This window comes from Heterodontus francisci, unplaced genomic scaffold, assembly GCF_036365525.1.
Source record: "Heterodontus francisci isolate sHetFra1 unplaced genomic scaffold, sHetFra1.hap1 HAP1_SCAFFOLD_1177, whole genome shotgun sequence".
NCBI lineage: Eukaryota > Metazoa > Chordata > Chondrichthyes > Heterodontiformes > Heterodontidae > Heterodontus > Heterodontus francisci.
In genome coordinates this window covers 95,001-109,171 of record NW_027141037.1, presented here as the reverse complement: position 1 = coordinate 109,171, position 14,171 = coordinate 95,001, and the positions used below count along the sequence as shown (strand labels likewise).

The 14,171-nt window shown below is 45.4% G+C and overlaps 1 protein-coding gene across 1 annotated transcript in view; it reads right to left on the bottom strand.

The window, feature by feature from the left end:
* Nucleotides 1-778: 778 nt before the first annotated feature.
* LOC137361879 (aspartate aminotransferase, cytoplasmic-like) overlaps nt 779-14,171 on the bottom strand; it is a 17,105-nt gene continuing 3,712 nt past the window's right edge. Inside the window, exons 2-7 of the mRNA XM_068026481.1 lie at nt 10,218-10,399; nt 8,182-8,305; nt 6,992-7,104; nt 5,827-5,931; nt 1,928-2,078; nt 779-948 (exon numbers count right to left, since the gene is read on the bottom strand). Of these exons, the coding sequence (XP_067882582.1) occupies nt 779-948; nt 1,928-2,078; nt 5,827-5,931; nt 6,992-7,104; nt 8,182-8,305; nt 10,218-10,399 (845 nt within the window). The remainder of the gene's footprint in view (nt 949-1,927; nt 2,079-5,826; nt 5,932-6,991; nt 7,105-8,181; nt 8,306-10,217; nt 10,400-14,171) is intronic.

Genomic DNA, 14,171 nt, shown 5'->3' with positions numbered 1-14,171 from the left:
TTTACAGGATATAGTATACCCCTAGTGTGTGTTTTACGGGATATAGAATACCCCAAGTGTGTGTTTTACAGGATATAGAATACCCCTAGTGTGTGTTTTACAGCATATAGAATACCCCTAGTGTGTGTTTTACAGGATGTATAATACCCCTAGTGTGTGTTTTACTGGATATAGAATACCCCTAGTGTGTGTTTTACAGGATATAGAATACCCCTAGTGTGTGTTTTACAGGGTGTAGAATACCCCTAGTGTGTGTTTTACAGGATATAGAATACCCCTAGTGTGTGTTTTACGGGATATAGAATACCCCTAGTGTGTGTTTTACGGGATATAGAATACCCCTAGTGTGTGTTTTACGGGATATAGAATACCCCTAGGCTGAGTTAGATAGATTTTTGATAGACAAGGGGGACAGGGAGGAAAGTGGAGTCGAGACCCTCGTTAGATCAGCCGTGATCTTGTCAAATGGGGGAGCAAGCTCGAGGAGCCGAATGGCCTCCTCCCATTTCTTGTATTCTTGTAATTTTTTCAGTCTTTGTTGCTGAGTCCTTTGGTCTCGGGAAGAAAGCACACTGTTCGTCCATTGACTGTGACTTGTGTCTGATTAGAGGAAGCAACATCGTCGGGAGTGGTCGAAATGGAACATTAGTGGGGGTCGAGATGATGGTTGACTCAAATATGGCATTTCTCAACTACCAGGTACAACCTGAATACAAATCAACAACATCTTCATCACAACACACTCGACTTTCTCATCTCTCATCAATAAGATAGACCCTCACCACTCAGCGAAGAAGGCTGGGTTATTAAGTATCGTTGCTACAATACGGGCACCAAAACGTGGAGGATTTGACCATGAGCATCGTGCTATTAACTCCATCTGAGATCGAATTCTGACGAGGGTGTTATTATCCCTGGATACTACTGTCAAACTTCCGACCCTTTCATCTAGGAAAAGGGAAAAATGAGCAGATGAATGGGCTGGCCCAGTTTTCAAAAGGGTAACATCTCCGTACAGTATATCTTTCTGAAACTTGGTGTGTATCTTCGTGCTATTGCTCTCTGACTGACCTCTTTATCACCCCATGATTGTGAAGAATGAAGGGATCGATTGTCTTCTTCACTGGAGTAGAAAGTGACGCACTCTTGTGTTCTTCCAAAACTCTCCTGGCTGTATCCAAATTCACACCAAGTCCTGTCACCCCCCCATCACCCCTGTGCTCACTGACTTACATGAGCTCTCACTCTATCAACACCTCAATCTTGATTTAAAAATTCATACGGAGTTTCAAATCCCTCCATGACCTTACCCTTCCTTATCTCTGTAACCTCCGACAACCCTCCGAGATCTCTGCACACCTCCAATTCTGGCCACTTATCCCCCAACTTAGTTCACCCCAACATTGTTGGTCATGCCTTCAGCTGTCTTGTCCCAAGTTCTGGATTTCCCTCCCTACCTCCCCTCCTCACCTTCCCTGTCTCTCTCTCTCTCTACTCCTTTAAAATGTTCTTTAAATTTTAATAACCTCCCTCTCTGACCAAGCTTCTGGTCAGCTGTCCCAATATCTCCTCCTGTGGCTCAGTGACAAATGTTGTTTGAATTAGACTCCTCTGAAGCACCCTGGGATATTTTCCTGCCCTCCAGCACAATGTATCTGCCTGTACCACTCACTCTAACTGTACCGTTAACTTCAACTCTGTCCCTTTCTCCATTCCGACCTCTGTCTCTCGATCTTGTCCTGCTTCTTGGATGCTTCTCTGATCTGCTACTGTGGAAAGCAGTCGAAGTGTAGTCCTGTCAGGCTAACAACACGCTCAAAGTGACCAGGCAATCCGTGTGTCATGATGGGGGAACACTCATTTCTATCTAGAAGACACTGATGTTGTTCATCTGAGCCCTTGATGTTCAATAGAGAAGGCAACTTACTGTATAAGCCAAAGTTCTTGGAAAACGACTGAGCACAGAAAAGTTCAAAGCGCTCCGTGACAAAATGTCGCACAGGCCATGCATCTCGACCGAGGTGTCCAGAGGCCAGACCCTGAGCTGTCATATAAAAGAAGGGGAAATGTTTCTTCCTCTGAAAACGAAAGGAGAAAATTCATCAGCACAAAAGACATTGGAGGCAAATATTTTTTCAAGTAAACAATCTGACTCAACGGCCAAATCCTTTCCCCAGTCAAGGAACAAACCAGGGGACGAAATCAAACTTTGCATTGGCACAATAAGGATGCAAGGTAATGTGAGATTTGTACCTCAAACCTAGAGGTTTGACACATGACCTCCTGTCTCTGCCCAGTTAAACAGCTTTTCTCCTCATCTCCAGGTCCTTTATCCCTGAATGATAGACTGGTACAGCACAGATGGAGGCCCTTCAGCCCAGCAAGACTGTGTTGGCTCTTTTCCCATAGCCCTGTAGCTTTCTTTCTCCTTGAAGTATTTATCTAATTTTCTTTTGAACAACGTTATTGCATCTACTTTCACCACCAAGGAGTCTTATGGTAAGGCAGATGAATTGACCAAGAGTCTATGACCTTTTCAGACTGTAGATTCCCAATCACAACTTGCAGTGGGAAGAAAAAGCTTCCTTGTGAAAAGGGGGGAAGCTGTGCTGAATCTTTATAAAGCTTTGGTTCGACCCTAACTAGAGTACTAAATCCAGTTCTGATCACCACACTTGAGGAAGGATGTGAGGGTCCTTGAGAGGGTGCAGAGGAGATTTATCAGAGTGGTTCCAGGGATGAGGGATTTTAGTTACAAAGTCAGGTTGGAGAAGCTGGGGCTATTGCCCTTCGAACAAACGAGATTCAGGGGAGATTTAATAGAGGTGTACAAGATTATGACAGGCTGAGATAAGTTAGACAAGGAAAATCTATTGCCATTAACTCATGGTACAAGGAGTAGAGGGCACACTTTGAAGCTTTGAGGGAAGAGACGCAGGGTTAAGATGAAGAGGAACATGTATACACAGTGGATGGTAATGATCTGAAACTCACTGCCCACAAGGGTGGTGGAAGCAGAGACAATCACTGACTTCAGAAGGAAACTGGATGGGCACTTGAAGGAAATAAATTTTCAGGACGATGGGGATCGAGCGGGGGAGGGCGAGTGGGACTGACTGGATAGCTCCGTGGAGAACCAACATGGACTCAATGGGCCGAGTGGCCTCCTCATGTGCCATAAATAACACTGATGCTGTCGCTTCTGGTACTTTTAGCGAATTGCCTTTTGTTGCTTCTATCAAACTCTGCGAAGAACCTTCAGGATTCTGATGACCTCGACTGAATCTCTCACTAAGCTTCTCTGCTCTAAGTAGAACAACCCCAGCTTCTCCTCCAGTCTCTCCACATTAACTGTAATTCCCTCATCCGTGGAATCATCTTCGTCAATCTCCACTGCATCGTCTCCATGGCTTTGACCTCATTCTGAACGTGTGGTGCCCAGAATTGGACACAATACTCCAGTTGAAGCCCAAGATGTTTGGGAGAAAGATTCCGCATAACTTCCGTGCTTTTGTACTCTGTAGTTCGATTCAGAAAGCCAAGGATCTCCAATGTTCTTTCTCCGAGCCTGTTCTGAGACTCGCAAAGATTAGTGTTCATGCAGCCCCCAGTCTCTCTGTTCCTGAATCCCCATTGAAATTCTTTCATTCACTAGTTCATAGTACCCTTCGATCACTCAATAAATATCTTCAAAGAAAAGTCATTAAATATGCAATTTGTTTCAAATGGGAGTGAGGAACATTGGGATGTAGGAACTGCCCACAGCACTGCCCAGGACAAGAGGAGAAAACCAAGACTTGCTTTTCTATGGCACCTTTCATGACCTCAGGGTATCCCAAAGTGCTTCACAGCCAATGAAGTCATTTTTGAGGTCATGTTATCATATCAGAGACGCAGCAGCCAATTTGTGCACAGCAAGATCCCACAAACAGCAATGTGAGAAAAACCGATAATTTGTTTCCGTGATGTTGATGGAGGGTGAGAACTCTCCTGCTTTTTCAATCGCGGCCATGGGATCTTTCACATCCAGCCGAGAGGGCAGGTGGGGCATCGATTTATCATTTTATCTGAGAGACGGCACCTCTGACAGTGCAGCACTCTCTCAGAATGCAGTGGAGTGTCAGCCTCGAACTTGGTGTGTAAGTTTTTGGAAAGGGACTTGAACCTACATCGTTCGGACTGAGTGTTAGCCATGGAAACGGTGGCTCCCAGTTATTAATTCCGGAGGAGCCCAGGACAATCCTGGATGGGTGGTGACCTGAAGCAAGAAAGCTCGGGGGATGCTGTTCAGGGAGAGAGGAAGTCGGGTGGGGGGGTGGTTCGTGTGGAGCAGAAACACCAGCACAGACTAGTTGGGCCGAATGGCCTGTTGATGTTGTACAATTGTCTGTCAGAGGTCCTGATGTGACCGTTGACCTTAGTGGCTCTCACATCAGGCAGGTATCTCCCTTTGCTTGGCACTCACATTAACAAAGGTTGGCAGTCCAAACTCTTGCTGCCCCTCCCTCTCCCAGTCAGTGCACATGGCTGATGGCGGAGGAGTCTGACTTCACAGGAATATTCTCAAGCACTCAAAGGGAAAGCATGGAGTTGTAGAAAAATTGAACCTGTGCACTTGCCATTGTAAGAGTGAATGTCAGTACTGTGAATATCTAAGAACAAGGAATTCTGACCAGGGTTGACATTGTCTGGTGGCCTGTCTGCCACCTACCTGGAATGTGGCTGTACTGAGAGCCAATGAATTGATTAGAAGTCCTGAACTGTTTTGATTAAACTGTATTTGCACCCCTGATAGAAACCTGTTAACTACATGTTAACTGCTACTTGTCCCGTTCCCTCACATTGTTCTACTCTGTTGATATCATCCCCCTCCGAGAAACCCAACTATTTACTATTTAAACAGAGAGAGCCCCAGGGAGATTGACAAAGAAAGACAGAGACAGAGACAGAGAGAGAGAGAGCCCCAGGGAGATTCAGAGACAGACCTGGGCCGTTTTGCAAGTTTCCCAGAGGTTGATTTGCAAACAGTCAGTTGGATTGGCAATCTGTTGCCGGTCATGTAAAGAGTTGGAGGCTCTGGCCACTAGGTGGTTCTATGGACCGATTTTGTGAACTCTTTCACAGTGCTCTCACTATCTTGATCATTCGATCTGGACAAGAAGGTAGATCATCACTGAAAATATATGATGATATCTTTCTGCAAGTGTCACACTCATTTCCCGTGACACCTGTCCCTGCTGCACCCAACTCACTCTGAACAATATGGGGAAGTCAGTGAACGTTAACCCCACTCAGACTGGAGTGCAAAGAATTGCATTTATAAAGTGCCTTTCACAACCTCACAACATCCCAAAGGGCTTTCCAGCCAATGCTGTACTTTGGAAATGTCGCTTCTTTTGTAACGTTGGAAATTTAGCAGCCGATTTGCACACAGCAAGATCCCACAAACAGCAACGTTATAATGATGAGATGATTTGTCATAGTGATACTGACGGAGGGAGAAATACTGGCCCCAGGACACTGGGGAGAACTCCCCTGCTCTTCTTCCAATAGTGCCAGGAGATTTTTGACATCCACCCAAGAGGTCAAACAGAGCCGAGGTTTAGTGGCTCATTTCAGAGACAGCACCTCTGACAGTGCAGCACTCCTTCAGTACTGCACGGGGAGTGTCAGTCTGGATGTTTCTGCCTATGTCCGCCAACAGCACTTGAACCCGTAACCTTCTCGTTGTGAGGGAGTGCCAACCACTGCCCCTTGGTGAACATTGCAGTGCCAGTGGTGTTCAGTAGGATATGCTTCACCCTCGAATAGCGTTTCGCCCCTCACCTTCATGACCTCCGCAGTCTGCCTCCACTCTGCAGAGGTTGGGTCCATGGCAGTCGGCCAATGGGCTGCAATATGCAACACCACAATGGAATATTCCGGTGCATTCTGGAGAAGGAGCAGAAAGACACATGTGATGCACAGGTGGGGAAAAAAAGCCCTCCAGCTCTTCCTAACAGAAAGTTTAATCTCCGCATCAATCCATTCCCCCTTCAACCCGAAGGCGTTGTTCAAACCTTTTCATGTCTGTCAAATCAACCTAAACCTTGTTCAAAAATATTCAGGCGCAAATTGCAGACAAGGGTATGGTGAGTTTAATTTGCGTGCTTTCATGAATGTAATTGTGGTGAGTAGGAGATATGCCATTGAATTGTGAATCACTAGAATCTGCTGTAGCTGTTGCATTGAGTGGTCATTGTAAAAAGCTCAGTTTTCCCCTAGCATCCCTGTGAATTGAAGCATTTCTACTTGTCAATTAAAGCACGGAAAGATAAGGATGGCACTTAACAGCGTAAGGAATCTTGGAACTATCAGATTTCTCTTCCTGTGATGCAAACTCTCCAGCCTGGAAATGGAATAATTTAAACTGGTGCAGGCACCAAATGGTTCAGAGAGCTTCAGGGCAGATTTTTGACATACTATCCTAACTTATCCTTTCTTTTTTTTTTTCTTTTCTTTTCTCCAATAACCCAATCTTTCTTTTCTTTACACTTATTTCTCTTTCTGTCAGTGATACTTCCCTTCGCTGTTCCTCTCTTTCTTTCTCAATCCTTAAATCTCATGACACAATAACAGAAAGTGCTGCAAATTTTCAGCAGCTCAGCCAGCATCTTAAATCTCAGGGGTTGTCGAGAGAGACTGATGATCCCATCAGTCAGTCGTCCCGGGGGTTCTCACTGACGCCTTATCAGCTCGTACTCCCAGCACTTGATCGCACACAGATGTTCCTGAGCTGAAGGGTTGGAGAAGAAGTCTAACAAATGGGGTTCAGTGTTAGATGCCCCACTCCAGCTAATTCTGTACAGTTAGACATCTGCTCTGTAAAACCTTCTTTGCTCTTTTCCTGAAATGCCACATTATCTGACTCCCTTTCTGACGGGAGATCTGCTGGTGAAGAAGTGTCTGATAGCCCACCCTGCAAGGTTGTAACCCGTCTACTTTCAGATACCTCCAGGTCTTCGAGCCACTGCTGAGTGGCGAAGCAGAGGTTAACACTGTCCCAGTAACGATACTTGAAAAGATGTTGAAATCCAGCACTGTGAAACGCAAACATGGGAGCCTCTGCCAAAACAAAACAAACCAAGCTTATTCCCGGTCGGAAATCTTGCCAGCAGTTCAAGAGCTTTTTCTCTGGCATTCATTGACAAATTTAGCAAGGTCTCACCCCTCCCTCAACTGGATTGGTTTAATTCAGACTGACATCAGTGTCAGGAATGCACACTGTCCCAAGATGGGCTTTAACTTCACCATCCCTCTGACCCTTACTGCCATCACTGACTAACGGACTAAAGCCTGGCAAGGGGCTGAAAGGTTATCGGAGGTCAGCGGGAAGGTGGAGTTGAGGATACAATCAGATCAGCCATGATCCTGTTGAATGGTGGAGCAGGCTCGAGGGGCCGAGTGGCCTACTCCTGCTCCTAATTCATATGTTTGTACGACATCCTTTACCCTTCGATAATCAGGTACAAGGGCGATGCCATTTGGATCTTAACATGGATTCGTCAAGACAAACATTATCTTGCATTTATATAGCATCTCTCACAAACTCAGAACGTCCCAAATTTGACAGTCAATGTCCAAATTTGGAAGTGGAATCACAGTTGTAATAGAGGAAATTAGGTGGCAAGCAATCTGTGCACAGCAAGATCCCAGAATAGCAGTGAGATCATGACTGGATTATCTGTTTGGGTGACGGTGGTTGAGGGGTAAATATTGGTCAGGGCACTGGGGAGAACTCGCCTGCTCTTCCAAAAGGGGCTTTGGGATCTTTTACATCCCTGAGAAGGCAGGTGGAGCCTTTGGTTTCATGTCAAAGTGAAAGGTGGCACCTCTGACAGTGCAGCACACCCTCAGTCAGGGAATTTTCAGCTTGGATTATATGCGTCAGAGTCTGGCTGGGACTGCAACCTCCGACCTTCAAACCCCAAGCTGGCAGTGCTGCTCACTGACACTTGCAGTTCTGTCACTATATGAGGGAGCTTTCCAAAGATTGAAGTTATTGCACAGTGTGACCTTGCTAAATACGGATTGTTAATGCATGTAAATTTGTGATAAAACTAACCATTAACACTGCACTGCAAGTAAAAATGCAAAGTAATGTTCAGTACAAATTGATTCTTGAATGACAGACGGACTCACCCCAGGAAGGGAGAGGGACGTAGACTGCAGCTGCCTTGGGGTGACAGATGGTGTACCACTGTTTGAGAAACTGGGCTGCTATGGACAGAGCAGCATTACCACCAGGTACTTGTATACTGTCAGCCTGAGAGAGGGCAGGAGTAGATGACAACATGGTTAGAAATCTCTCAATGAACTTCTCTATTCCCGCTTTTTCCCCATTGACAGCAGCTCTTGTCATGTGTCATTGACTACCCACTTGCGAAGCCTCTCCAATGGTGTTCTTGCACCACCAGTCAGAAATTCACACTCTCATCTCCCCCGCCACCCCACTCCTTTCCTTTCAGTTTGACCTTGTGTTGCCATCGGGACATAGGTAATCAGCAGTGCACACTAATCTGTATCCTCGATTGTATTGTGATAAGGTGCCATCAAACATCTCAATGTGTTTGGTCAAAGCAGTGGGTGTAAGGAACCTCCGAAAGGAGGAGAGGGATGTGGAGAGGCAGAATGTTTTAAGGAGGGAATTCCAGAGTGTGGGGGCTGAGGTGGCTGAACTGTATGGCATCCCCTCTGCAAACTGAGGACCCACTACTTAACATGACTCAATCTCTACTGAGCTTCAGGCTTTCTTGCAAGTTTCTGAACAAAGGATTTTCATTGCTGAGAGAGAAAAATGTGAGGACAAGTAGATAACGCTGTTTTTTTCCCCAAACCACATGTTTTCGAACGTTTTTAGGAAGCCCACTGTGATGACTGGCTTTCGAGTGGACAATCAGGAGAACCCATCTAACCAAGAGGATATAGCAGCACCAGAAAAAAACAGAGTGTATGGAAGATTAACGAGGGAGAGATCATAAAGGGTGACCTAATTTTGGATGATAGGATTTGGTCGGATAGATATCGAGAAGGTGGTTCCGTTTGTGGGTGAAACCAGAACCAGAGGTCATAAATGTAAGAGAGTCACTAATAAATCTAATAGGGAATTTAGAGAGTGGTGAGAATGTGGAACTCTCTACCACAGGGAATGGTTGAGGTCATGTGGAACAGCATCACCGGCCAGTTCCCCTCCAAGCCACACACCGTCCTGATTTGGAACTATATCGCCGTTCCTTCACTGTCGCTGGGTCAAAATCCTGAAACTCCCTTCCTAACAGCACTGTGGGTGTACCTAACCCCAAGGACTACAAGAGTTCAAGAAGGCAGCTCACCACCACCTTCTCAAGGGCAATTAGGGATGGGCAATAAATGCTGGCCTGGCCAGTGACGCCCACATCCCCCCACGGAATGAATTTTAAAAAAGGGTAATAATATAGCTGCATTTATGGGGAAGCTGGATAAACACACCTGGGATAAAGGATATCCTGATAGAGAGAGATGAAGAGGCTGGTCTGCAGCATTAACACCAACAGTTGGGTTGGATTTCCACACTTGTCCAAGTCAGTCAGCAAAATGCAAAAGAAGTTTGGATTGAAAGACAGCCCATTGAAAATATTTCCAAAAAAGCTCAATTTATTCCCCCAACTCTTTGAAGACCCTAACTTTGTAGCATTGCACAGTTTTTACAGTACAGAAACAGGCCATTCAGCCCAAGTACTGTTTCTGCTCCAGACCAGCCTCTTCATCTCACTCTGTCAGCATATCCTTCTATTCCTTTGTCCCTCGTGTGTTCCACTTCCATGTATGGATGCTATGACCCTCAACATCTTCTCGATGTCTACCCTATCAAACTCTGTCATCATCTTAGAGACCTCCATGAGGTCACCCCTGAGCTTTCCCTGTTCTTGAGAAAAGAGCCTCAGGCTGTTGAGCCTTTCACTTCCAGTGTCATCCTTGAAAATCCTTTTTGTTCCTTCTCCAGTCTCTCTACATTGTTTTCATGCAATCTGGAGACCCCTTCACAAGCAAGATAACTGGACAGGACAGCAGTCGAAATGACCGCTGAGATGGCTGACGGAGGAAACAGCAACATTTCCCCTTGTCAAGCAGTGTAATAGGAGCTGGTTTAGCAATTCTGAAGGTACATGTTAAAAGTGCTGATGAAGTGAGAGACTCACCCTCTTTTCCACAATGGCGATGCTATGTTTGCCTAATATTAAGGCAGTTGTTGCTCGGTTGAATTCTGGGAGTCCTTGCACAGGTAAATAGTCATAGTTCAGTGTTGGATCATGCATGATCTGCTGTTGAACCTTCCTTACAACTGGAGGTGTCCAGGGTTGCCCATTGTCTGCACAGTACTCTACAAATACCAACAAGTCCATTTAGCAAACAGTCCCTTCACTTCACTTCTGATGGCTCTGCCTTCAGTCACCTTGTCCTCATTCCATTCCCAAACCACTCCATCTCTCTTTTATTTCCCAATTCAATAGCCTGCCAGAGCAGATTTGTTAAAACATGAACATCCAAAACTCCACAGTGCGTATTCCATCCTGCACTGTCCCATTTGTCTATCCTTCAGCTCCCATGTCTCCAAAGGCTTCTCCTTCTGCCTTTGTGGCCTCACCAGCCCTGCAAACTTCTGTTTGTTGTGTTGACCCTCGAGGCCTTAGCCTGACCTTGCCTTTTGGAATTTTTGACATCAGAAAAGTGGGACAAAGTTTTCAGTCTGTAAGCAGAATTTTTCAGCATGCAACCTGTGCAGGCCAAGAGTTCAGAGGTTGAAGGGAAAGGCCCTAGCCCATACCGCCTCCTCCTGTCAGGATTTAGAAATGTATCTGCTTTCTTCCCCAGGGGGCCGGAGAGGGGGAAGAGAATTGCCAAAGGTTTATTCCAGGTAGATCTCACCTAAACTCTGAACAGCTTTTCTCTCGTCAAGTGTTAACTTGGGCACAGCTATCACTTAAATACCCACACTTTGCAACTTGCAATGATTGTGGCTCGAACATAGTCAAAAAGTTGAAAGTTCACCCAAAAGGTCATTTGCCAACTGAGCAATTTTTGTGTTGAAAGATTTGTCTTATCTTTTCAAAGCCACTCTGTCTCCAGGCTGCTCAACCCTGTTCCCTTCCAAGTATTGACATGTCCAAGCAACCCCCAATTCCAGCAGCCTCTTCCTTCCCTCTCCCCACCCCCAATCCAAGATTGCCAAGTCTCGGTCTATTCAGGAACTGCTATCCCACCTTTCAGCCACAGGATGAATCTCGAGTCGCTGACCCCTCCCCCTCGAATATTTCCCAAACCATAGCTCATCACCACACTGAGCACTGAGACCTCCTCAAACTATGAATGGACCCTGTGAGCCCAGCCCACAATAAAAACACAGAGAACATAAGAAATAGGAGGAGGGGTTCGGCTATTCCACCCCTGGAGCCTGTTCCGCCATTCAATAAGATCATAGCTGATCAGATTGTGGCCTTAACTCCACTTTCCTGCTGGTCCGTCATAACCCTTGACTCCCGTGTCTATCAAAAATCTAACTCGGCCTTGAATATGTTCAATGACCCAGCCTCCACTGCTCTCTGAGGAAGAGAATTGCACAGACTATCCACCCTCAGAGAGAAGAAATTCCTCCTCATCCAGAACTGTGTCCCCGAGTTTTAGATTCCCCCACAAGGGGAAACATTTTCTCAGCATCTACCCTGTCAAACCCCGACAGAATCTTATATGTTTCAATCAGATCACCTCTCATTCTTCTAAACTCCAATGAGTACAGGCCCAACCTGTTCAAACTTTCCTCACAAGACAATCCCTTCATCCCAGCAATCAGCCGAGTGAACCTTCTCTGAACTGCCTCCAATGTGAGTATATCCCTCCTTAAATATGGAGACCAGAAGTGTACGCAGCACTCCAAATGTGGTCTCACCAGTGCCCTGTTCACTTGTCGTAAGACTTCCCTACTTTTATACTCTATACTCTTTCCAGTAAAGGCCACCATTCTATTTGCCTTCCTAATTACTTGCTGCACTTGCATGCGAACGTTTTGTGATTCATGTGCACAGTCACCCAGATCCCTCTGTGCCGCAGCATTCTGGAGTCTCTCTATTTAAATGTTTTGCTTTTCTATTCTTCTGAACCCATTGAAAAGCTCACATTTTCCCACATTATACTCCTTCTGCCAAATCTGTGCCCACCTATTTGCATTCACCTCAATCTCTCCCTTTGCAGATACCTTGAGTCCTCCTCACAACTTGCTTTCCCACCTATCTTTGTATTATTTGTAAATTTGGCTGCAATGCACTCCATCCCATTGTCCAAGTCATTAAAATATATATATATATTTATATGAAATAGTTGATAGGCCCCAGCGGCACTCCACTAATTACAGCTAGCCAACCTGAAAATGCCCCTTTATCCCTGTTAGTTTCTGTTTCCTGTTACTTAGCCAACCCTCTATCCATACCAATATCTATACGCCATGAGCTCTCATCTTATGCAGTGACCTGTTTTGTGGCACCTTATTGAATGCCTTTTGGAAATTCAAATCAACTACAACTACTGGTTCCCTTTGATCCACCCAGCTTCTAACATCCTCAAAGAACTCTAATAAATTTGTCAAACACGATTTCCCTTTCATAAAACCATGTTGACTCTGCATGATTGCATTATCATTTTGTAAATGTCCTGCTAATGCTTCCTTGATAATGCATTCAAGCATTTTCCCAATGACCGATTTTAAGCTAACTGTCTGATTGTTTCCTGCTTTCTGTCTCCCTATTTCTTGAATAAAGGTGTTACATTTGCAGTTTTCCAGTCTGCTGGGACCTTTCCCAAATTTAGGGAATTTTGGAAGATTACAACCAATGCATCCACTATCTCTGCAACCACTCCGTTTAAGAGGCTAGGATGCAGGCCATCGGGTCCAGGGGACTTGTCAGCCCATGAGTTTTCCAAGTACTTTTCCTCTACTGACAGTGATTGTTTTAAGTTCCTCCCTCCCTTTAGCCTCTTGATTTTCTCAGATTTTTGGGATGCTTTTTGTGTCTTCTGCTGTGAAGACAGATACAAAATAATTGTTCAAAGTCTCTGCCATTTCCTTGTTTCCCATTATTAATTCCCCAGTATTATCCTCTTTGGGGTCAACACTTACTTTAGCTACTCCCTTCCTTTTTATATATTTGTAGAAGCTCTTGCTGCCTTTTTTTTATATTTCTTGCCAGTTTTCTCTCCTATTTCTCCCTCTTTTTTCAGTCATCCTCTGCTGGTTTCTAGAATTTTCCCAATCTTCTGGCCTACCAGTAATCTTTGCAACATTGTACACCTTTTCTTTCAATTTGATACCATCCTTAACTTCCTTACTGAGCCACAGATGGTCCATCCTTCTCAGAGAGTTTTTCTTTCTCAATGGAGAGGGCTTGGGCTGAAACCCTTGGGCTGGGGCTTCTCATTCACTGGCCACTGAACCCTACCAAAGTTCAGAAGGTCAGGGTGAAAGGTTGGGGTGGAAGCAAATTCAACAGTGAACCTCAAAAGGGCGTTGGAAAAACACTACGAAAGTAATCATTGGCAGGGCCTTGGGAAAAGAGTGGGACGGGGAGTTGTGATTAAATGTAACAGGAAGTTCAGGAGAAGTTTCTTTGCCCAGAGAGTGGGGAGAATGCGGAATGTTGAGATAACAGTATCGATGGATTTAAGGGGAAGTTGGATAAATACATGAGACAGGAAGGAATGGAAGGATATGTTGATAGGATGAGATGAAGGGGAGGGGGGAAGGAGGCTCGTGTGGAACAGGAACACCAACATGGACTATATATACTCTGTATATTTTAGGTGATTCTCCAGAATAGTTTTTTGCCAGCACTATTGTAGTGGGACAAATGGTCTCCTCCTGTGCTATGAGGTTTTTACCTAGCATTAACCTGGGTGCATGCCACTACCCTGGGGCTGGATGTTGGCTGCCTAAGTTCCCAAGTGTGAAGGGATGCCTGGGTGAGCCACCTCCTGCCATCATCCTGATTTTCCAATTGGGAGCCCCACATCCACCACTGAACAGGTAACTCAAGCTGACATATGTCGGGATTCTATTCCCTTGTTTCTGCTGTGTGCAGCTGAGATTTCCTGCTTGGTGGGTTTGT